This window comes from Aedes aegypti, chromosome 2, assembly GCF_002204515.2.
Source record: "Aedes aegypti strain LVP_AGWG chromosome 2, AaegL5.0 Primary Assembly, whole genome shotgun sequence".
Classification (NCBI taxonomy): Eukaryota; Metazoa; Arthropoda; class Insecta; order Diptera; family Culicidae; genus Aedes; species Aedes aegypti.
Genome location: NC_035108.1, coordinates 127,587,733 through 127,613,755, shown reverse-complemented (window position 1 = coordinate 127,613,755; position 26,023 = coordinate 127,587,733). Strand labels below are relative to the sequence as shown.

The 26,023-nt window shown below is 40.9% G+C and overlaps 1 protein-coding gene across 6 annotated transcripts in view; it reads left to right on the top strand.

Moving 5' to 3' along the window:
• LOC5576179 (protein tramtrack, beta isoform) overlaps positions 1-26,023 on the top strand; it is a 135,237-nt gene that overhangs the window by 31,118 nt on the left and 78,096 nt on the right. For 5 of the 6 annotated variants that reach the window (XM_021842286.1, XM_021842281.1, XM_021842283.1 and 2 more), the window contains exons 3-5: positions 8,547-8,833; positions 18,536-19,312; positions 19,428-19,536. In XM_021842286.1, the coding sequence (XP_021697978.1) occupies positions 8,663-8,833; positions 18,536-19,312; positions 19,428-19,536 (1,057 nt within the window). In that variant the 5' untranslated portion in view covers positions 8,547-8,662. The remainder of the gene's footprint in view (positions 1-8,546; positions 8,834-18,535; positions 19,313-19,427; positions 19,537-26,023) is intronic. The other variant, XM_021842282.1, reaches the window with a different exon arrangement.

The following is a 26,023-nucleotide window of genomic DNA, read 5'->3' as shown; positions in this document are numbered from 1 at the left end:
AAGGCGAAAGAGCACAGAATACACTGTGTAAAACGCATAATGCGAATCCATATAGGTGATAATTTAAATTAAATGTCAACATATTCATAATCCCACCCTTATTAAGCCTCAAGATAGAGACTGAAGAAGGGCAGCCGATTATCTCGGAGAAACACAAGGTCACCTGCACCATTGCTCCGGGTAGCACAGGAAGGACTCAATACTGTGGAGGGCGCCCTGGTACCCCACAGGCTCCGTTTGCGGTTAGGTTTTATTTAGACCCCCCTAACCATTCATTCTTAGGCACGGTACGCATCACACCATAAATTAGGGGTCACCTGTGAGGTGGACTTTTACCACCGGAACAGGCAATCCGTAGTGTTAATTCTTAGCCAGTTGAAACAACCGCTACCGACACTACGCGGCTATCTAGGCTGCTCGGGAAAAGGAGGTTAATATTGATGATTAACTCCTGACGTGCCCAAGCAGCCAAGTGAATGTCCTTTGTATCATAATGTGCGTCATTCTTGTAAAAATTACTGCGTTTGTTTTTTTTTCTTCAGTAAAGATTAAACAAAAAACATCTTTTTTCCACTGTTTATCCTCATCCTTCTGCTTCTTCTTATTTTTGGAATTATATCCCAACTGAGGAAAAGCCTTCTTCTCAACTTAGCGTTCTTATTAACACTTTCGCAGTTATCATCTGAGACCTTTTTTGCCGAGATACATTTTTTTTGCGTTTTTGGCAACACTCGATTGGCGATTAAATGTGGAGTTATGTTGCGAAAGTTTTGCAAACTGAAATAAATTTGTCAATGCTTTGAATTGCCGAAATGTTATCAGTAAAATGATTGTGGTGATCTTTATCATTACTACCACCTTTGACAGGGATGCACTAATCACTGATCTAGAACAGCGCCACCATCGCCTTTAAGCTCTACGTTAGAACACGAAGAGACTGGCAATAAACTAACCTAAAGTTCTAATTTTTTTGTTAAATAAAAATAATATTAAATAAAAGTGGTCCCGTCAAACTTCGTTTTGCCATCAGGCTGCTGAAAAATGGCATGCAATCTCCCATACGAAACAACAAATTAGTTTTCAAACAGAGAATTTTCAAAATCGTTTCCTTCACTCAAACACGTCGGAACACTTGACCAATGCAACAGTGAGTTAATCATGTAAGTCAGAGGCACGTCCACATTCCAAACCATGGGTAGGACAAACAAAAACTTCATGTCCACGGATGTCATGAGAATTTTTCAAATCTATGGAAGTTTTTTAAAGCCGATCATTATTACAAGACTGAGAAAGCTTTAAGATCATTAAGAAGGTCAATTTAGTGACTTCATATTTGGTCAAAATTCACTCGGAGAGATTTATAAAAAATATAATGAACTGTGAAACCTAACGGTCGTTAGTGTTGTTCCATAATTTCCTTATTTAGCGAGGAAGCTTAGCAGAGCTTACCAGAAGAAACTAACACTTCTTAGACTACCGTGTATGTAATAAGTAGGCATTGAGTAAATTTACAAATACGTTTTTGACACAAATATTGAAAAAAATTAGAAGATTGGAACATTTTAGTATCCTAATGAAATTTGGAGAAAAAAAATTTCCCTCCGATACCTTCCCGAGAAAATTTAAAAGATATTCAGAACACGGCTCATTTTTTATTACACTTGTAAATCTATTACAGAACAAATCAAGACTTGTTGCATTTTTTTAAGAAGCTTAAGACTCCTGATAAATGGATCAACTTGTAAAAATTCCTAAAAATATTTCGCTGACACTTCTATAACAATTCTAATAGCATTCTGAGTGATTCTGATAAGCTTATTTTCAAGTAAATGTTTCATATAATACTCAGCTTTTTGTCTAGTATTATATGGAATAATCGAATCATGAATTCCAGATATACATCATGCCACAATACATTTGGGAAAATTTGATCCTATAATTTCCCAGGAATTAATCAAGGATCACTTCCTGAAATTTCTAAGACCCTACGGGAGTTCTATGGGAATCGCTCAAAAAATCTTCACAAAATCTTCCAGTAACGCCTTGGATGCCTTGGAGTCTACTCGGTTATCGCCCAAAGCACCACGCCCATTCTGTGTATAACAAGGTGTGTGTACTCAAGACACGATGCGACAAGAACTTTTAGGTAAGGAACTCTTTTGTAAAGTTTTATGAGTAAGCGTATGGCTGTTGGTATAAGACTCCTAATTAACTTTTTAGTCTCCAAGATCTCCAAAGATCAAGATTTTAGTAAATTTGGGATGGTTACGTGGGAAGGTCCAGTATCAAGAGTTTCTCAAATTGTCAGCCCTTCACCCTCTTCCTTGATGCAAACTTATTATATAGAGATTCCAAAATTTATTACAGATTGCTTAGTTTTGCTGGAGTTGTTCCCCTACTCTTTGAACAGGATCTAATCAATGGCTGTTTGCCATAATTTGTGCAATGCTATCGAGTTTGAGAGATAGATGATAATGTCCAAAATATGACGTGGTCGACAGTCTTATCCAATATAAAATAAATTCGATCATGTATCTTGCCGTTGCCCAAACATTCTTGTGTTCATTCCCAAGTGCATCTATTATAAAAAAGAACTTAACATATATGAGATCGTCTATCAATCACGTATGGGGTTATAGGGGGAGAGGGTTTGAAATATCTTTTGTGCCATACATTTTTTTTTTATTTTCATAAAAAAAATCGTACTATAGAGGGAGGGGGGGGGGGTCGAAAAACCGCCAAAATTGTCTTACGTTATTAAAGGGCTGCCCCTATGTCTATAAAATTTTCATATAAAATTCTTTGACATGTCAAATACAAAAAAGGAGAGGTCTTTGCAGCTCTCTGTTTGGTGCGTATTCAACTAATTACAAATTCCAGTTGCTGCTAGGACGTGGCCAGAGTAACTCTCGATTGCTGAAAGATGGATTAATCTTGTCTGATAGACCATGCTGAGTTTGAAAACTCCAATTGATTAGTGGATAAGAAGGGTCTTTGAATCGTATATTACTTGACACCTACCATGTATCGTAGGTGCTTATCATTACCATAATGATGAAAATTTAATTCTGAGGCTATTGAAAAGCATTTAAGCTACTTCAAAATAAGTATTTAGTTTATATTCTAAAAATTACGAAAGTTCAAAAATATATATTTTTTTTGTGTTGATAAAAACGGAATAATTTGTTGATGAAATCGGAACGTGACAAAATCGGAGCGTGACAAAATCGGAACGTGATAAAAACGGAACATACCTGTATATCAAAATATTAAACGTGTACGAATGCTAAATTTGTTCAGCTTGATTACATAAATGCATGCCTTCAAAGTTTGTACGGATAATATGCGGACACTCTGGCTGAGTGTTGGCGTTGCAGTCATAGTTGGTTACCCTATGAAATCTTAGGATCGATAGAAATCTTTGAATCAATAGATAGCTCCGCTGTCAAATAAGGAGTTTTGTCAGTGAAGAATAGGTATTGTAAATCTAGAAGATACAAATTACTTGAAGTTAATGGAAAGCAGCACTAAAAATTGCATGTATAATTATCTGTCAAACGATACAAACTCTAGTGGAATTAAATGGTATAGTACTAAAGCCGGTTTTTTCATCTGCTTATCGTAGCAGTGTTTAATAACGTGTAAATCCATTCTTTTATTCAGTAACAACAAGCTATACACTTCGTTTCCAATGGTTTTTAGGGCGAGATCGTAAGTTATGCGTGATTTCGATGGTTTCTTTGGGTATTCCGAAGGATTTTATCAGAATCGTTTAAATTCTTGTCAAGAAATTTTCCATCAAAAGCTAAGGTATCTACCAAGCTTCATTTCCTTAAGCTGCCTTTAACGTATTAAGTAGCTCGCTGATGGACTTCTTAGAAACCATCTACCGGCCATTGGAAGAATGTGTGTAAATTTGGTAATGAATTCTCTAAAAACCTTTCATATTCTTCACCAGAAAAATCGTTTTTTCGTCGTCGTTGAAGTTTTTTTTTTCTCGATTTAGTTTGCACGCGTTCTGTGTGCAATCGAGTTTAGGTCGCGTCGCCGGAGTTATATGTTTTTTGTGAAATGAACGTGCTGATGAAAGTAGCTTACAGACTAAGGATTGATGGTCAATTTGGTGAGCTCGTTTCATGCTTTTATTCTAAATGTACAATATATTATGAAACGTATTCAAATGGTTAAATTTTATCATATAACATGGGTGATAACGGGATGGTGCATTATTGAAGTTACAGTTGGACAATGGAGTGGAGTGCAAGCCGGAGTCAAGGGTTGAAGTAACCGTAACATCCTTGTAGATGGGTTCTTCTATCCCAACAGTTGTAATGGATTTGACGCGCCCTTCTTATAACAAACCATCCCGTGGATAAGTGGACAGATATTGCAAATTTCATTATACTTTCGGTTGGATCATATTATTGGAAGGAGATTCTCTGTTTCCCGCGGGTTTCGCGTAAGTGCCTTTACTTACGGGTCCGCTAAACCTCCTTTTGACCCTTCAAACAATGTTATATTGAATTCAGTTTGATAATGAAGTTTTACTTTACTGTAAAGTGGAACTGCATGCAGAGCAAAACTCAAGCTAGGATGGTGGTTACCTACATACATACAATATATTATGAAACGTATTTTTTCCATGACAATGGTGGGAATGTTACTTAAATGAATGGATTTTATAAAATATGAACAGTTCGTCACTGTGTCGACATAGACTCTTGTACATTAACTTGAAAAGCCCCATACCTTTCCTTATACCTGCTTTTTATCATTATTAAAAATAACCTTTAAATGGCACGACGCTAAAAGTGTTGCTTTACCGTATGTTTACGTTGTATTTAGAGCACTGATAGGTGATTTTTTTAACTGAGGTTGCATGAATTCCATCACTTACCTGATCATGCAGCTATGATCCCTCCCCAGTGACTCCTTCCTGTGACAATCATGGAGATGCAGAGGTGATCTCGGTCTCTAGTAACAATGGATGGCACACTAACATTCCTTCCCTTCCCCGATGACTGTAAGGACGTGGCCGGCGCCATAATTGACTTGTTAATGTTTGGAGTTCTCGAAAGTGTACATTGAAGATGCAAAGCTATTCCCAAGCTACATCTCTTGGTTCCTTGTACAATTTTGAATATTCTGGTCAATCACGGAGTAGCAACTACGAATTGTACGGTCATCAATGCTTATGCTTTATTTGAATGCAAAAAAATACGGAACATACTTTTAAGAACTGTTTTTGCTGTCGTTGCAATGTTAAATTGTGCCGGAACGAAAGTCGTTGTCAAACCGGTGCAACCCTCAAAGTAATCTAAAATTTCCTAAAAATTCGAAACAATTCTAGTTATTTGAATATATTTAAAACGAGCATCGTTCACCGCTTTTATGGAATATTCCGGTACTCAATGAAACAGATAATATGCGAAAATTACTAAGAATCGAGTAATACGATATTTTTCTCGGCAAATTGATGTATACTTTTCATAAGTATTTTTCACCCATTAATGAGATCGATAGTGGTTTCAACAAATGGGTATTTTGTTACTCTTTTCGAGTTTTCAAATTCATCCATGTTTTGCCACATCGATACGCTATTCGATAATAGGTATTTTGTTACCCATTGAAGCCCGTGTAACTATTCAACTATTATTCTTAGAAATGACGAGACAAGAAAGCTATGTATAATAAAATTATATAGAACAAGAATAATGGTTTATGCCGACACTCAAAGTGACGATCCGTACATAGTTTGTTTGAAATATCATAATTTGATAAGTTGATTATCATACGCATGAAACGAGCTCACCATCCTTGACCCGAACACGAATATCTTTTCGCACTCGCACTTGGTCCCGCTTGCCCCGGGATACCTTATCTGAATAAGTGAAATATAAGTCTTATGTAGCCAGATGCACGATATTACGTACACATAAAATCCATTTTTAGTTAGGATAATTTTAAGCTAAACACCAAAATTCGTGTAAGGTAATGCAGTTCAGCTGAGTTGATGTCAGTCGTTATAAACAAATTGTGGGCGGTGTATAATTCGAGATCCGGCAGTTTCTGATTATAAAGTTGTAAACTCCTTTTATTAAATTTCTAGTTCGAAGTGCGATTTGATGAACACTGCAGTGTTTCGTGTTGGGGATGAGGTGTTTCGTTCTTATTAGATGTTCACCATGTAGTACTAAAATGAAAAGGTGCTGTCTTCTTATTACCATTCCTGTTGTGCAGGCATTGCCGAATTCTTTTTCATTTGATTTCGAAGCACGATCGAAACAAGCGAAGAAAATCATCTCATCTGTATCGGTCCATGATTCGAAATGTTTCGCAAGTTGTACCAAGTCTGATAAAGCAGCCACGAACGAGAGCCCCAAAGAGAGAACGATGATAAAACTAATTTTTCTTGCTTATTTACTATTGGGAGCAGGTGTTTGGAGCTTGTTTAGATGGGTTTTATCATGCACTGCTATCCCCCGAAAGTAATCAGAGCTATAGTAGTAGACGATAAACAGACTCTCATGATGTGTTGCGGATAATGATTGTTACAGAGAGCGATACGTGAGAGATACTCTCAATTTTCTCAGAATTCAGCTTTCTTCGTGCGTTGTGTACCTTTGTAGTTTGGGTACAATATAGAAGTTGGATTCCAAAATGTTTTATCTTAAGGCCCAAGTAAAATATGTGCAAAAGTCAAGACTGAAAAAGCAGTTTTGGATAAACAAATCGAAGAAAAAACAGCTTTAGGTTTTGTATTTTCTTCGATTTATTGGTTTTAAAAGAAAAAAAAATACTGCTTTTTCAGTTTTGACTTTTGCAGCATTTTTGCTTGGCCTTAAAACGAAGGTGTCCTAATTTTGCAGCAGGTTCATTATCATACAAACTTTTCATTCGCCAACATCGTCTTTTACCCATTATTTGCACTGATATTTACTCACCGTTCGGAAGATCCCGTAGATCCACAACGGGGTGCTAAGTGTGACTAGCAGCTAGCGTGTACTTGCCGTTTTTACTGCCGGCACTGTGCCACTGATATTAATGCTTCGTCATACGTGAACGTGTAAATAATAACAACCGAGTGCATACATACAAATTACTTCTAGTACAGATAATGGCTTCAAATCAGAAAGAAAAACGAAACGCTCATAGCAAGAGTGTTCAAATGCCGGCGTTTTGATCGTGATTCAACCGGCATACCTAATAGCTGTAGGACCTAGCCGTTCGTCGCCGGCGTGTTGTGGTTGTGACCTTGCTCCTCCTTCTGCTGTGTTTCCCTTTTTTGTGCCGGCGAAACGCGTAATCTTCGTCGCTTCACATATGAAATGGAATTCTCGCCTCCGGTTCGACGTCGGTGGGCTAATAATATAATCGCAAAACCCGCGAGGAATTCCACAGAGCCTGTACCCCTGTACTGTCCTAGTCAGTGAAAGCATACGCACTAGGGTGTCACATAATTGCAATTGCAGCCAAGGATGTTATTCGAATCCCTCGGGGTCCTAAGTATGTGGTAAAAAACATTCTTCGTCTATTTATCTATACGAATATTAAGCATTGCACAAAATTACTTGGAATTTAACTTGTTCAGATTCCGAGAGAATAGTGTGGGTTCAAGTCTTCCCAGGTACTACAAGAAACAATCGACAGAGAAGTTCATGGTTCATGCTTGGGTTCATGGAGAAGTTCATCTCTGAAAGATTTTTGTTGGAATCTGAAGAGAAAAAACTGTAAGAATCTTTTTGCAATTTCTCATCGTAATAGGTTGTTTTTCATCACGCCAATCTGTCATGGGGCGATCTACTTTCCTGCACTGAGTTAGGCAGTGCAGTAATAGTCATTACGCAACTGAAATCAGTTGCGTTATGAATATTACGCAACGCCTTTTCTTTGCGCAACTGTTTTGAGTTGCGTAATTAATCATTACATAACAGTTTTCAGGAATATCAAAATAATAGTGAATGCATTCTGATATGATTACTGATACCCTCAGGTGATCTTCTACGAAATTACAAAAAATGTTGTACGTAACTCGTAGCAGAACTCGACGAGCCTAGTTGGATAAATGTACAATCGTGCTGTAAAAATCATCATTCTGCAACTTGTTGCGTAAACTACTATTGAATGTATAGAGAAACCTCCTGATGGAAACTAAGAAGACCTAGGGAATTGGGGAGACCTTGTAGGTTTTAAGAAATGAATTCCTTTACGCACCCGTCAAGGAAAGCTATGATCATTTTTTTTTTCAGAACTACGAATATTTTTAGCGCTAAGGATTTGCGTAACGTGAATAAATCAGGTGTTTCCATTTTTATAAAGCAGTTTCATACAAGATCAGATATTATTATTCTCCCATACAAAAGTCAGTTTGTAACATCCTTGACTACCATTTGGCGGTTGGGCCCTCAAGCTCTCCGGTGAAGTACAATTTTGGGCCACCCTGATGCACACACCGATGAACGTTTTTGCCCACTTTGCCGATGGATGACGATGATGATGACTGTTGTTTTCATTTGGGTTTCTCTTTCTCTCCCCTCTTTTTTCAGCAGTGCGGTGCTGCTACGCGCGCCCGTAGTCGAGCTCGTATCCTATTAGTTGTTTTTACCCGCAACTAATATTGGCCACGGGAACGAAACTACGCTGGTGGAACCTGGCAGCCACAATGTCGGTGCAGCAGTACTGTCTACGTTGGAACAATCACCAGCCGAACTTCATCTCCGTCTTCTCGACCCTGCTGCACAATGAGAGCCTGGTGGACGTCACACTGGCTGCCGAGGGCCGACAGCTGCAGGCCCATAAGGTGGTGCTGTCGGCGTGCAGTTCCTACTTTCAGGTGAGTGATGTTGTTATTGCCACATTTTTATTATTGCTGCACAGTATAGCAGCGCACGGAATAACAGTGGAAGAGACGTCCACTCGTTGTTCCACAATACAGTTCGAATGGGTTGCACCAGAAGAGGCAAATGAAGTAGGTGCTGCATTGCAAAATTCTGCAGTGCCTGTGCCGGGACATGGGACTCGAGGGGAGAAGCTATGATTTGAAACCACTTGACTGACATATTCATTGTTTGTGGTTTTCCTTAGTCCTGTGGACTAGACTGAAAAATTTAGAGTATTGGTAACCTTCAACCCCCGATCGAGATATTGGTATGGAATCGCTTCCGGCGGAAGCCATCGGAAGAATTAGATCCTAAGCTTGTTTGTACTCTGTAAGAAGCATTTTGGCACGAGGGGTTTTTTTTATTATCGGACAAGTTGGGCCGGAGGTTAAAAAAAATATGGTGGCCTATTTTCTAGATGAATTTTTACGATTTGCCTATATACCTCAAACTTTAAAAATCATATCTCCTGAACTATGCATCGTAGAACAAAAGTCTTTTAGTGAAATTGAAAGGAAATTTCCTCAGCAATCTATAAAAATTAAAAAGAAGCATTTCCCGGAAAATTTTTTACGATGAAGAAAATTGTTGGAAAAATAGCGGAAAAACTATCGTCTAAATTTCCAAAAAAAAATTTTTTTTGTTTCATCAATCCATACTTTAACTTTCGTCCATAGACGCCAAAGTGGTATCTTTTACCGTTTAGGCGACAGAACTGAAAAACGGGTCATCGGGTCATCGCACGGAAATAGGGAAATGTGTTATATTGTGGGCCTCATAACCGTGCGCTAACGGCGGCAGTAATTCACACGCATTGTAAGTGTAACACAGTAAACCATACTTCCCATTCCAGTCAGGAGAAGCTTTTCGTCAATCGGAGCACTCTCCATTGGTCTGTTGGGTGTTTTGTGAGCCCTTTATCAGCAACGTTATTTAGTATTAAACTAACAGCCTCTATGGGAGCCGCACGGGAAGTTCTTGTATCAATCAATCATTATGCTAACGTTTGAAGGACCAAATTTCAAGATCCACTTTCTTGAAAACTTATCAATATATTCTAAATCTGTTGTTTTTGCCAGGACGTCTTTCCTACGTTGTGTCTTTTACGATTCAACGGACGACAAATCAAACGAACGACTTTCACTTTAACTGATTTATTATCACTGAGAAGCAGCATACCTACTCGGTGGGGAAACGAGAGAATCTACATGCTTATAAGTTAAATGAGTGCGCCTGATATAGGCGCACAATAAGTACATAAAAAACATACAATATCTTTCTTATTCATTACGCGCGTTCGCTTCTCAATACAGTTCGGCGCGCTGTTGGGTTGGCGCCAACTGTAGAGGCTGCACGCTGACTGGCAGTGAAATATTCCACAGCAGCCATTAATGGAACAGTAGATAGCGTTCCTGAGTGTTATACAGTTGATCGATATTATATACATGCAAATACTATACTATAAAAGCAAAAATCAGAATTTATATCAAACATATCACTTTGTATAGAAAACAAAACCGAAAATTTATGCGCGCTTTTCGTTCATTATTTAATCATTTAATAAATTGATCAAAATTGAAAAAAGCAAGTAAATTACCAATAGCTTTTTATGTATTCATAAACATCCTTTTTGCTTGGCTACTTCTTGATACTGTGGTTCAGTACCTATTACCTACCGTTTTGACTCATATTCCGAACACTTAAGGCCAACATGCATCTGACGGGTATAAATTAGATTATATTTGTGTAAATTTTAATTTTTTCGCAAAGTCTAACTGTTAGCTGTTGGGTGTACCGATAATAATGTTGATTTAGTTAGTTTTAGTATTGTTTTTACGTAGAAGTATGGAACAACATTTTGATTCGAATGCTAAACACTGTGTTCATTCTGTCTCATATTCCGAACACCTTGATTCAAATTCCGAACAGCACGAATAAATCATATTCAAATGAATAATTTCGCATATAAATTTATCTGAGCTTGTTCTACTAGTCTAAAACTAGAGAATCATCACTACTTACTTACTTATTTGGCTTTACATCAATTATCTTGATAAAGCCTCGCCAACAATATTTCGCCAATTCCCTCGGTTCATGGCCGCTTCTCTCCATCCTCGACTGTGACCCACGCTCTCCAGGTCCTGGTGTACCTGGTCAATCCACCTAGCTCGCTGCGCCCCACGCCTTCTTGTTCCGACCGGATTCGTGGCGAACACCATCTTTACAGGGTTGTTGTCCGGCATTCTTGCAACATGCCCTGCCCAGCGTATCCTTCCAGCTTTAGCTACCTTCACGATACTGGGTTCGCCGTAGAGTTGAGCGAGCTCGTGGTTCATCCTTCGCCGCCACACGCCGTTCTACTGCACGCCGCCGAAGATCGTCCTTAGCACTCGGCGTTCGAAAACCCCAAGAGCTTGCAAGTCCTCCTCGAGCATAGTCCACGCCTCATGCCCATAGAGGACTACCGGTCTTATGAGCGTTTTGTACATCGTGCATTTGGTGCGGGGGTGAATCTTTCTTGACCGCAGTTTCTTCTGGAGCCCATAGTAGGCACGACTTCCGCTGATTATGCGCCTTCGTATTTCCCGACTAACATTGTTGTCAGCCGTCAACAAGGATCCGAGGTAGACGAACTCGTCCACCACCTCGAAGGTATCCCCGTCTATCGTAACACTGCTTCCTAGGCGGGCCCTGTCGCGCTCAGTTCCGCCAACCAGCATGTACTTTGTTTTCGACGCATTCACCATTAGCCCGACTCTTGTTGCTTCGCGTTTCAGGCGGGTGAACAAATCTGCCACCGTTTCAAATTTTCTCCCAATAATATCCATGTCGTCCGCGAAGCAAACAAATTGTCCGGATCTCGTGAAAATCGTGCCTCGACTGTTAAGTCCGGCTCTCCGCATGACACCTTCAAGCGCAATATTGAACAACAGGCACGAAAGTCCGTCGCCCTGTCGTAGTCCCCGCCGAGACTCGAACGAACTGGAGTGTTCGCCCGAGATCTTCACGCAGTTTTTCACACCGTCCATCGTTGCTCTGATCAATCTTGTGAGCTTCCCGGGAAAGCTGTTCTCGTCCATGATTTTCCATAGCTCTATGCGGTCGATACTATCGTATGCCGCCTTGAAATCGATGAACAAATGGTGCGTAGGGACCTGGTACTCACGGCATTTCTGGAGGATTTGCCGCCCGGAAAAGATCTGGTCCGTTGTCGAGCGGCCGTCGATGAAACTTGCTTGATAACTTCCCACGAACTCGTTTAGAGAGAGAATCATCACTACTCCCGCGGAATACATTATATTGGAGATGTTAAAATTGAATTGCAATTGACTATCATTTCCTTGTTATTTGGTGACATATTTCAGCGAAACATTTCAACCAAATCACCATACAAAAACCGAGTGTTCGGAATATGAGTCTGTTCGGAATTTGAGACAAAACGGTATATCATTACCAATATTATTTAATGTTAGTATCGTTTTCAATTAAAGACTGTTAGTGTCAATAGTAAATGTTACGAATAAAGGACATACAAAACACCCAACAGACCAATGGAGAGTGCTCCGATTGACGAAAAGCTTCTTCTGACTGGAAAGGGAAGGATGGTTTACTGCGTTACACTTACAAAGCGTGTAAATTCCTGCCGCCGTTTGCACACGGTTATGAGGCCCACAATATAACACATTTTCCTATGGGAAGCGTGCGGGTGGTTATCGGTTTTTCAGTTCTGTTGCCTAAACGGTAAAAGATACCACTTTGGCGTCTATGGACGAAAGTTAGAGTATGGATTGATGAAACAAACAATATTTTTTCGAAAAAAAATTCGTGATACATACGATAGTTTTTCCGCTACTTTTCCGACGATTTTCTCCATTGTGAAAAATTTTCCGGGAAATGTTTTTCTTTTTATATTTTCAATAGATTGCTGAGGAAATTTCCTTTCGATTTCACCAAACGACTTTCGTTCTACGATGCATAGTTCAGGAGATATGAATTTTTGAAGTTTGAGGTATGTAGGGAAATCGTGAAAATTCATCTAAAGTTTTCCGGGAAAATAGGTCACTATATATTTTTTTTGAATTTCACTTTTGGTCATGTATCCTCAAGCTCTACCTCTGGTGAAAATTTCATACAAATCGGAGAACCTCTGGCCCAAACCTGTCCGATAATAAAAAAAAATGCCCACGATGAAGTTTTCAAGATCTTTATTGGGTCAGCGTGGTGCTCATTACTCAAAGACGGCTACACCAAATTGCTTCATATTTTCACAACAGACTCTCATTAGTGTATATCCGAATACGATAAAAAATGATAAATTTACGTGGGTTATGGCTACGCATCGGTCCCCCAAGGAATTTCGGAATATCTCCGGATCCAGATGATCAATATCGACACATATTCTAAAAGTAGAAGAGTATTTTGAGATCTTTTGAAAAAAATAGTGTATAAATGAGCATGAGCATGAGCATGAACATGATTGACCGCCCGCAGTTGCTACTCCGTTATTGCCAGAACAGCTGTACTTACACAAGGAACCAACAGGAGTTACTCAGGATCAGTAGCATCTTCAATGTGTAAGTACTGGTGCTCTCATTATTATAACAAACAATACCGGCGCCGGCTGCGTCCGAATGCAGGTCAATTTGGGAATGGGAGGGAAATGTTGACGTGTTACTTGCTTTTTTGAAAAAATAGTGTATAAATTTCGAAAAACAAAAGTTATCGCGATTTGATTTTTTTTGCGGTAAACATTAAGCTGCTGGTAGAGGTGTTCATTATGGTATATTACGAAAAAAAGGTATGCTATAGATAAGACTTGTGTGAGCCAGTACGGGATTCCAATAAGGTACCGTAAAATGGGCTGTTAAGAGATGAAAAAAATTTCGACTCGAATTAGAAGCAACTTCTAGTATGTCAATAATTGAACAAAGGACAGCCCTACCATGCTCACGTCGTGTATATCAAAATCCAAATACAATTATGAGGATCCTATGACAGATTTGTGAGATAATCATGAAAATGTGTGATTTTTGACGGAAATGCAAAATGGGGTGTTAAGGAATTTGAGTTTCGTAAATAAAACCATATTTTGCCAACAACAAAACATAATCTATTTGGTCAATAACTTAGATGCTTTCATTCAATTTCATAAGTTATGTTCAACTTTAATCAGATAATACATCAATATTATTGAACTTGGAACTCCTGCAAACTGTTTTATTTTAACTGCTAAATCTTTCATAGTTATTAATCCTATTGGAAACTATCAATACATCGAAAAATAGTCTTGAAATGATTTTTATACTTTCCTCCCTTTGGTTATGCGACCTTGCCGCGATGGGAGGGCATAATCCATTAGCCCATATGATGGAAACCAAAGGCGTAACCTGTAGTGGTGGTATCACATTTTGGCATTTGGCATTTTGGCAGCCGGCATAAACGCAATAATATCTCGGATGTGATCCAACGGACATTCTACGTCATTGATAGAATTGATGCCCATTTCAAATAATTAATCTATTCGAAGTGGACATTAATACAATTGGTGACGATCAGTTTACCTTTTGCTAACCAGAATGATCCGTAGAATATGGCCATTCGTAGCACCTACTTCCAGCACAGCCTTCTATACCGATACACCTGGAGATCACCACAGCAGACAGAATCACAAATCGACCTAGTTCTAATTGATGGACGGCACTTCTCCGACATTATCGACGTCAAGACCTATCGTGGCGCCAACATCGACTCTGACTACTAAGTATCTGGTGATGGTTAAACTGCGCCCAAAACTCTCCGTCGTCGTCAACGTAGGTACCGACGGCCGCCCGGTACGACCTAGAGTGGCTCAAGCAACTGGATGTCGCAGCGGCATACGCGCAGGCTGCATTACCGGAAGAGGGTGAGCTGGAGGAAGCCCCTCTTAACACTTCAGTCGTCGCGCTGTTGTATTTCGTACAACACTGTTGGAAAAACTTCGCTTTTCTTTCACAACAGCAGCGTGGTGGTTCTGACGGTGGCAAACCGCGCGACGACTGAAAGGTTAAGGACTGCTGGAGAACAGTGAAGGCAGCCATCAACAATGCAGCTGAGAGTAACGTCGGGTACGTGGTACGGAGTCGACGGAACGATTGGTTCGACGAGGAATGTGGGCAGATTCCGGAGGAGAAGAACGCAGCGCGGGCGGTAATGCTTCAGCAAGGGACCCGACAAAACGTGGAGCGTTATAGACGGAAACGGCAACAGCAGACCCGCCTCTTACGGGAGAAAAAACGCGAGCCGAGATGTGCAGGGATAAGGGTGGGAGCATTTTGACGGACGAGCGTGAGGTGATCGAAAGGTGGAAGCAGCACTTCGACGACATTCTGAATGGCGCTGAGACCACAGGCAATGGAGGTCGGGACAACGGAGGAAATGCCTTCGTCGGTACTGCGGAGGATGGAAACCAACCAGCCCCACCTTTGAGGTAGGTTAAAGATGCAATTCACCAGCTCAAGAACAATAAAGCTGCTGGTAAGGATGGTATCGGAGCTGAACTCATAAAGATGGGCCCGGAGAGGCTGGCCATTTGTTTGCACCGGCTGATAGGCACAATCTGGGAAACAGAACAGCTACCGGAGGAGTGGAAGGGAGGGGTGATATGCCCCATCTACAAGAAAGGCGTCAAGTTAAATTGTGAGAACTTTCAAGCGATCACGCCATTCTAAATGCGGCCAACAAAGTATTATCCCAGATCATCGTCCGTCGCCTGTCACATATAGTAAGCGAGTTCGGCTTCCACTCAAACCTTTTCAGGGACTCAGTTCGGAATTCCTTTAGAAAATCTACTGGAGATTATCCAGAGATTCGATAAATTGTTTTATCCTAGATAATGCGCTTAGTTTTATCCTAGGAAATGCTCTTAGATTTTCTCAAAGTTTCTCAGAAGTTCTTTCAGAAAACCTTCAAGGAGTTCATCAAGGTTTATTTTAGAACCTAGAGTTTTCTTTAAAAATACCTCCCCATTTTTTTTGTTTTGAATATTATTCCAACATTTTTTGAAAAATCCCTCCCCTAGGACGTGTAATCTTGCCGCGATGGGTGGGCTTACCCCATTAGCACTTATATGGGAACCAAAGACATGTCCAGTCGTGGTGGTATCACATCAGGAAATATTTGTTTAATGCCGCGTCATCAATCATCTGGCATAGATGCATCAATCTTACGGATGTGATCCAACGGTTATCCTGTTACCAGGCATCGGGGTAACAGGAGCCGTAGCCACGCTTTGATGCAGATAGGTTAGATTTTGTTCAAATGGTTATAATATTGACTAATGAGGAGAATGACTGAGGATCCATCGAGTAGAATGTGACACAAATGTTAATTTGTTATGCTTCTCTCATTAGAATCATAATAAAAAACCACATTTATTATGTTGGTATCATAAAACTACAACAACTTCATTCTCGCAAAATTATAATAAATAGATAGGGCTTAGGCGCGATGAAGCTTTATTTTGTCACCGAAAAGTGGATCCGGACAAAAATAAAATGACTTTCTATTTCTTTATTATTTCTAGTATAGTTTTTAACACATAGAAATGTATTTACGACGATTCTAAATGAAAACAGACGAGACCAGATTTGAATATGAATAGATGTATAAAACAAACTGATCAAAATCATTATTGACCAACATGACAAAAGTAGTAAACTTAAAATATTCAATTTGTCCAAGTACTAATAAACTTGTTAAAAAGGACCTTTAGCAATACTGACCAACGGGAATGAGGAAAATTTAGATCAACAGTCGACACATAAAGTTTCCGATGTCGTTGACTATAATCAGCGATGTAGTCAAATGTAATTCAATGAAAACTCACTAAATCCTGTTTATTCCTAATACTAATAACTTTCTTTCTTTCTTTCTTTTCATGTATAACAACTAACAACAACACCATCACGAGGGAGCAAGTCGTCTGTCGTATGTATCAAACGTCGTGTTAGGAGCCGAAGCACATAGATCAGCACGGACACGGATCGAATTACCATCAAACTGAGGTAAAAACAATCCATATGCGTTGGTGGGTATACTAAGAAAGGGGTAAGTAACATTTTTAGTTCTTAGCGAACACATATTGTATATCATTTCAGCCCCCCTATATATTCATAATACCGTACTAATAATTTTGTTTATCCAAACTGTAAACTAACTTGAGACATTATTCAATTGAATTCTCATTTTGAGAAGACCTCAGAACAATAACAATAAGACGAACATAAAGCACATCGATGACCACACCAAACACATTTACAGTACATTTAGATTTGATACTTCTCCTCATATTAATTATCTACAACTTGGATTCGGTACTACAAGATGGCAACATAAACAATCATCTCTCCTAGAAAAGTATTGTATTGATTAGCATTCCAGTACGACTTTCGGAAGATAAAGACTATTTAAAACCAAACACTTGATTCATATTTTGAAATTTATTCATATAGTATAACACATCACGTTTCAGACTAGTAGCATAAACGACTAAAATACTAGAGAATACATGACGTACAATGACGAGGCACTTCAGATAGTTCTTGTTCGCGTATAGATGGAAGTACATTTCATGTTTTTCACTTCAATAACCTTCATTCCATTCGGGAAAAAAGGATCTCCCTATCGCTATCGTTTGATATACGACCGCATTCTGTATAATTAACATTTCCTGTCTATCATTGTCAAAAGATGCTTGGAGATGACATCTGTGCTACAATTTGTCAACATAGACTACTACAACATAGCTCTGTATGTTATTTCCAAGAAATGCATTAATTAATAACAATTAATATTTTCATGTCGCTTCTCCATGCGTAAACTAGAATCCGATTGCTCAGAACTATAGGATGACTATACAAACATGACTACGGGAGGGAAACTGAAGCAAAAACAATTTAATAAAACTACTTCTGCACAATATTCATCCAAAATAGTGTTAAAGCGGGCAACATAGCCTATTCCGTCTAAATATTGGCAAAAGTAGAGGTAAAAATTTGCACTACGGGGTCCAGCACAGACAATGAAGCTGTCATACAGCTCCAGCTGAGTACACCATAAAAAAAAAAAATTATTCCAACATTTTTTGAAAAAAAAAGTGTTAACCTTTCCCTGGAGACATCTTTGAAAGAACGCCTGGAAAAAGTGACTGTTTCCTCGATGCGTGCAGCAGCTCAGAACTTGATAAACATACCTTTTTTTAGTTTAGATATCTAAATGTGATTTTGAAGGAGAGTGGCTTCTGAAGAGTTGGAGGGTATTCCATAAACATATTTGTAATCTAACCACCTAGCAGGGCATTGTAAAATCATGTTTTAATACATGCTCAAATCGTGTAGCTATCCTCAGCAAAGTTGTAGATAATGGCACTTCCATTTCTTTCACTAGTTATAAAGCGTTCCGTATGAAACACCCCTTAAACAAGGTTTTGAGAATATTTATTATCGATTTTAGCAACATGGTTTATTCAAAAAACTTTTTTGAAAAAAGTTATTTTAAATCAAAAACCATCGCGAATACAACTCCTAAGTATTTTTCTTCACTCGAGTGCTTATTAGTCAAAATATCAGAATATCAACATTTTCAAATACTAATTTGATGATTTTGCTCTTTACTTACAGTCCTTGTTCACCGCTAATCCCTGCCAACACCCGATAGTGATACTAAAGGACGTACAGTACAACGACCTCAAAACGATGGTAGATTTCATGTACTACGGGGAGGTGAACGTGTCGACGGAACAGTTGCCCCAGGTGCTAAAAACGGCAGAGATGCTAAAAATCAAAGGCCTCGCGGAAATGCCTGACGCTTCGGCGGTGTGTAAGGCCGACCCGAGCAAGCTCGACCATCCGGACCTGGTGGGCGCCGGCCTAGGTCCGGGTGGAACAGGCGGTCCAGAGTCAATATGGGGCAGCGCAGAATCTCAACAGCAGCAAGCCGCCGCCCAGCAGCAACAACAACAACAGCAATACCATCAGCAGCTACAAGCCCAACAGCCCCAGCTGCGAAGGACACCCTCCCCCACCACCAACATGTCGCCGGCGGCACGGCGGAAACGGTTAAGAAAAACCTCAACGGGGTCGGGTTCGCTCTCTACCGAACGCATCCAGCAACAACAGCAGCAGCATCACCAGCATCAGCAACAGCAGGAAGAGCACGGTACCAACACGGATGGAACGATAAACATCGTCCCACATCTGCACATACAGCAACAGGTTGATAACATATCGTACAGCACCAGCCATAGTGCGCTGGCGTCACTTGCTGGGGCGGCCGGCGGAGCTGGTAACAATATTCGAATAATCAAGGAAAGTCCCAGTTCCGACGTTGACCAACAGCAGCATGAATCGTCCCAGGAAAGTGTGGACGAGTCCGGTCACCATATACCAAGTATCATCGTGAGTAGAACCAAATGTGCGACGAGTCAATTCGTCACGAAAGTCCGATGATCGCCCAAGCTAATTGATTTCTCTGCTTTGGCGGCATGCTCATGTCGTTCCTCTTTTCAAACAGAAAACCGAGGACTTGAGTGGTGTGACGCAAACGATACCGATGGACATTTCCGCGACGTCGACTAGCGTGGCGGCAGTCAATATCCCCCAGTCGCAATCTCAGCACAGTGGTGAGTGTCTTTTTTTCTATTTTATTGTCCATTTTCACACACGTGCGTTTCTCTTCTATGGAGCTTTCTTTTGTTTTCCTCCTGAACTACTATCCCGTATCGATGTACCGATTTTTATGTTTTGAAAACAGAAAAGTTCATTAATTTTCCTTCCACTAGGAGTCATAAGCTGACAAACTTATTGTCTCTGCTTTTGGTAATTGTCATCTAAAATGTTCATCATATTCACCTAATTATGTCAGTATATAAATGAATAGTCAATGTTAAACCTGCATCTCACTACTAGTCATCCTGATTATTTTAACGTATTCAAATGAGCGATTACTAACTTCATCTTGTACTGAAAAAAAAACCTGAAAGTTTGTGCAACGGCACATTTGAATTCCTCAGCTTGTGCAATATTTTGTCTGCATTCAAGCTGGAATTGCTGCATATTGATAGTCGCCATCAATTCCGCGCGAATTTTGCATCATCGCATCATAAAAATTCAAATTTCTCCCGAAGACTGCTGAAGTCATATCACTGTCGCCAAAACGTTCCCGCTCTAACAAAGTCCCATTTGGCGTCGATATTATTATCTCATTGATTCAGTCATCATCGCGATTCTGTCATCGATCGTCTTCAGTCTGCTGTATTAACAAGGGGAGAAGCCATACAAAAAAAAAACGCAGAAATTGCCCAAACCCATTTATGTCCGAGTCCATGGGGACACCCGTAGAGTGTATCTGCAGAAGCTTTAGTATAATCGAGCAGACGTTATATATCGTGTCGCCTCAGTCGAACTTTTGTCTCCATTATTCTCGTTCACAGGAAAGTTCGATTTCTGTACCGATTTGTTGTGCTATTGCTTCCAGCTTGTTTTATAGCATAATTTTTCAGTTTCTCAACTCGTTTTTATTTGCGCACTTTTTTTGTGCAAACCTGCAGAAATTATTCTCTTCTCTGGAATTTTTTTTCTCCCCATACGCGTGCCCCTTTTCGTTTCGCAAACCGATTTTTGAATTCATAAAATTTTATTAATAAATATTTTTATTTTTCATTTGCTTTCTCATGCATAAATAACGAGCTGATTTCGTCATATCTGACTCATCCTTTGGCTGTCGTCGAAATTAAACATTCTCGCGACTCGCTGCCGACTGACCCTTCCACCTGCTGCCTCATTTGTTCTTCACATTTGTGTTTTTTTTTCATTTCTTGTTTCTCGCGAAAACGCACGCAATCGGGTGGAATCACACCTGCTACTATAAGCCAGCCCCCTTTTGGAACCGGGATGTGGGGACCGTCGCATGGTGTGTAATTGATTATCTTGCTTGATGATTAATGTTTCCATTCATAAAAAATTGGAATGGAAATATTGTTTTAAAAATAGTAAGTTAGAGACTCACTTGTTACATGGCATCCAAGTAACTATTTTAATGCAAGTCTCAAAAAAGTTTCTATTTTTAATGGAAATTCTCTTTTCAACTCCAATATCACTATTTTCCATAGTCTTCTTGCAGTGAATCCTGCTGTAAAATTGAGAGACTCTAGAGAAACCTTCAAAGACTCTTACGTCACTATTCTTTAGGATTTTTTCTTAGTTCCATCGAGGAAAAGCTTCAAAAATTCTTTCAGTGTTTCCTCTAGATTTCTTTCAGGAACTTTCCCAGGCATCTCTCCAGGAAGAAAAAAGATGATAAATTCATCGTTTCTGATGCATAGGAAAACTGGCATGTTGTAACTCTGTTCACAATTCATGCTTTTATCTTCACAAAGGCTGAAAGTTTAAGCAGTGCACAAAAATATTTAAATTTGAAATAGGAAAAAAGCACCTATTTTCAACCTACAAGAATTCTATGCCAATCGTTGAACATTTATACAAAGTAGGACAAAATCCTATGAATGGACCGAAAACTAGGTGACGAGTCAAAACAAAGTTTCTCGATCCCACTCCACTCGACGGTACCAGCAGTAGTCACAATTTGGCATGTTTGTTTCCGCATCTCCATCTGCCCCAAAGCAAACCCTTCCAATGACGACATTGTGCTATTGTGAAGGCAGACCTTGTAGCAGCGGTGTTTGCCGGGATTGGAACAAAGCGATCCACCTCGTTGCCGTTCGTTCATCGGGCGCGTGGTACAATTTGCATATGTGTCATACACATGATTCCCGCTTTGCCAATTATAAGGTTTTTTTTTGGCGGCGTGTCCTCCCGTTGCTGATGCTGTTAGTTATCGTTCCCTACTTGCTTATGTGAAGGGTACACTCGGGGAAATAAGTTCAAGGAATCCTTTAATTTGCCTTTTGGAAATTACCCATTAGCTTGAAACAAGGTTTTGAGGAACATGAGGTAACGTACAACTTTCAAACCTAAGGAAGACATTATTCCAAATTATGAAAATGTAATCAAGCTAACAATAATTTAACAACAATAAAATCGTATTATCATTTTAAAATGTAGTGTATCAATTCAACGAAGTAACATCTATAAATTTAATTTGTCCATTTTGAATATCACAATGAACACTATGTAATTCACAAATGAGATAGAGAAATTCGCAACGCGGTTTATGAAATTCTATTTTTGATACAATGAGGTCTGTAGTTCCTTACTTTCGGAAACTGAAATGAAAATTCAGTGTCAGGAATTGTGAAAAAAAAATAAGAGCCTTATGAAATCAATTTTCTTAATTCATCTTGTTTCATAAGGTTTACCTTTTGATATTCGCATGCTCAGTTTCTTGAGTGTACGTTTGCTCATCCTAGCTTTCGATGTCGCCGAAATGCTTGTGAAAAAAGTCAACATTTATAGGAGGAACCACTCCATCACCTCCAGCATCATCGCCAAACCCCGTCATCAAAATCGAGATGGTGAGCGAGAGAGAGACGAGTGGTTCATTTCGACTTTCGCAATTGTGTTGTTGTGATGGAGTGTGGCGGCGGGTCGGAAAGAAGCTTAATTTTTGACCCGAATGTCCCTTTTTATTTTCAATTGCACTCGTTTCGTTCAAATGTGTGCGCAGTGAAGCAACGGCAGGTTTTTTTTTCTCTCTCCCGGGGCAATCATTATTTTTCACCGTGATCGTCATTATCGGAGTTGAGAGGACCAGAGCTGTTAAATGTCATGAATTTCACGCGACTTTGATATTTGAATATTGCTAATATCATCGATCCCCGTGGAAAAAGTCATCGGAAAAGCATTTTTCCGGTGACGTTTTCCAGACTACTATCGGTTGGCATTATGTGCTGATGTGATATTTCGCATAGGAGGGTGCTATGAGCATTCTAATTTTTCCAAAATTTTGACTTTTAACAGCACTGGAGAGGACATACGAACGAAGGGGATACTTTGTTTCGGCATGTGTTATGGGAACTATTGAAACTAACTATATGTTATGGTCATCGTAAAATTTTAACGTTATTGCTGGCTGTTGGTATTCTGAAGCATTGTATAATTTGCATAAAACATGATTCGTTTTGCAAGTTATAACTCTATTGACAAATGTCAAGAAAGAACTTTCATGCATTTTAGCGTGGCCATAGAATATCTTCGTGTTTGTCACACGAGATAGAAATTAATACGAGGTTAATGGTCTTATATTGAACATTATAAGAGGAAAACGGATTGACATGAGCAACTTACCCGAAGAAACACCCGGTTTGAAGAGTATTTATTTGGATAGTTTAGTGTATAAACCAGGTTGCTATAATAGTGACCTGGTGTTTACGTCAATTCATCCATGTAATCGTTCATCAAACTCACTGTTTGGACGAATAAAACGACGTATAAGTTTGTAGATTACAAAAGTAAGAAATTTAGCACAATTCGTAATTGCTACTCCGTGATTGACCAGAACAATCGAAGTTGCAAATTTAATGAATCGGGCTTGGGATTAGCTTACCATTCTCAATGTGCACAAATCGAGAGCTCATATTTTAAAAGTCAATAACGGTGCCGGCCACGTCCTTACAGTTATCGGGGAAGGGAAGAAATGTTAGTTAGACACCCATTGTTACTAGAGACCGAGCATACCTCTGCATCTCCACAGTTGTCATGGATAGGATATTGGGTTAGTGGGATAAGGTAAAGATCTGAGAGTCATAAATGGATGGTGATGTGATCCATAATTGGATTCGCGATGTAATTCGATAACCGCATTGTACGCCGAACACTTCCTTACTCGACCACGGAAGAGCAAGCGACGCGATCAATAGATCAAACACTACTAACGATCCGCGGCGCTTTTTTCTTTTGAACACACGAACGACACGCGACATGTTTCATCCTGCCCCCATCGCCCGCCCCCGCAGGAGCAAGTGTCAAGGTCGAAGGATCAAACACAACTCGTAGATGACAAAAGTAAGAAATTATTCAAAAAGTCTTACTTCACTACGTCCTTCAAGACATGACCTGCGCCACAATGTTACGCCAACTAACTCGGTTCATGGCTGCTAACCTCCAATTTCTCGATCGCCCCACACTTCCAAGATCCTGCTCAACTTGGTCAAACCACCTAGCTCGTTGCGCTCCCCTTCGTCTTGTACCGGCCGGATTCGAATTGTAAGAAGTCTCTGCCAGACTACATCAGGCAACTTGATCGGGGGAGGGCTGTGCTCATGCACTTCTGTGCTCATGCACTTCTTCAATCTCAGCCTCTAACTGTTCTGCTAGTTCGCTGTTGGAGCGTTTTGCCCAATTGGCGGTTGAACATCTCGCCGGGACTTTGGACAGCTTTCTGTGAGACGACGCATACTTCCCTTGGGCTGGCCTCGCGTCAGAGCTCTGTTGATCTTCTACTGGACGCTCATGTGCACTTCGTTGCTCTACGACGACTCGTTCTCCGCTGCTGCTGTTCGAGCTCTCCTTGTTGACCAGTTGGATGCCGAGGTCGGTCCAGCGCTTCCGGTTGGAGGATGACTTCCGGTACACTGGCGCCCAGACGACCCAAAACTGGTTTGTGACGATCGATGCTACTCGGCTTAGTCCCCGACGGTGGAGCTAGCCTACTCCGGCTACGCGCTTCTTCATGATTCGATACTGGCCGGTGGAGTGCCGAAGTAGGTCCAGCGATTCCGGTTGGAGGATGGCTTCCGGTGCACTGGCGTTCCGACGACTCAAGCCGGTGATACGCTACGTATTACTCAGAGTAGTCCCCGACGGTGGATCTATCCTACTCCGACGAAGATTTCCCTGGCGGCGGAAGATCTCCCGAACCGATGCTATCCGGGCAGATGCCGAGGTCGGTCCTGCGATTCCGGTGGAGGGAAGCTTCCGGTTCACAGGCGCCCGACGATCATTTGCCGGTGCAACAACGCGATCTACTCAACTAGTCCCCGGCGGTGGACTTAGCCTACTCCGAAGCTGGCCGGGCAGATGCCGAGGTCGGTCCTGCGATTCCGGTGGAGGGAAACTTCCGGTTCACAGGCGCCCCGACGACCATTTGCCGGTGCTATTTCGCGAATTACTCAGCTGGACCCCGGCAGTGGACTCAGCCTACTCCGACACGACGTTGGTTGGCCAAGTGCCAGGGTCGGTTCTGCAATTCCGGTTGGAGAATGGCTTCCGGTTTGCAGGCGCCCCGACGACTATTAACCGATACTACGCTACGCCCGCTCTACTCGGTCTAGTCCCCGACGGAGGATCTAGCCTACTCCGATCGCGACCCGGAGCTCTCTGGTCTTCACGCCGTCTCCTTTGCAGCAACGACATAATCGCCGTTATTCCCCTGTTCACCGCATTCCAGGTTCTTTCATGCTGGCACATGTTCTGCACGATGTTGTCCGGATTTAGGACGTTTGCGGTTTCTGGCATCATCTCGTTTCGTATATCCGTGAATCGAGGGCAGTCGAATATAACGTGCTCCGGTGTCTCCTCGATATTTGGACAGGCCGGACAATGTGGAGATTCTGCGTGTCCGAATCTGTGCAGATATTTCCGGAAGCATCCATGGCCTGACAGAAACTGGGTCAGGAAGAAGTTAACTTCTCCATGTTTTCTGGTCGTCCACACCGACACGTTAGGAATGAGCCTGTGGGTCCACCTTCCATTCTCCGAGTTATCCCACTCCTGCTGCCACCTGGCCATTGTGTCGAACCTAATGGTATTCCTCACATTCCTGGTGTCCCTTTGCTGGTAACATGCGATGTCCTCAGCCAGAGTGATGCAGATGGGAATCATTCCGGTGATAACGCACACTGCCTCCGATGATATAGTGCGGTAAGCACTCGCAACCCGTATAGCCATGAGCCGGAACGTACCTGCCAGCTTATCTCGATTACGTTTGGTTCCCAACGCTGCAGCCCAAGCCGGGACTCCATACCTCAGTATAGACGATGATACGGTCGCTAGAAGACGCCTCGTGCTGCTTCTTGGTCCTCAAATGTTGGGCATGATCCTGGCTACGGTGTTAGCAGCTTTCGCCGCCTTTTCGCAGGCTGTTGAAGTTTAGCCTGTCGTCGACCATTACTCCGAGATGCTTTAGAGAGCGCTTCGAGGGATTGCGTGCCC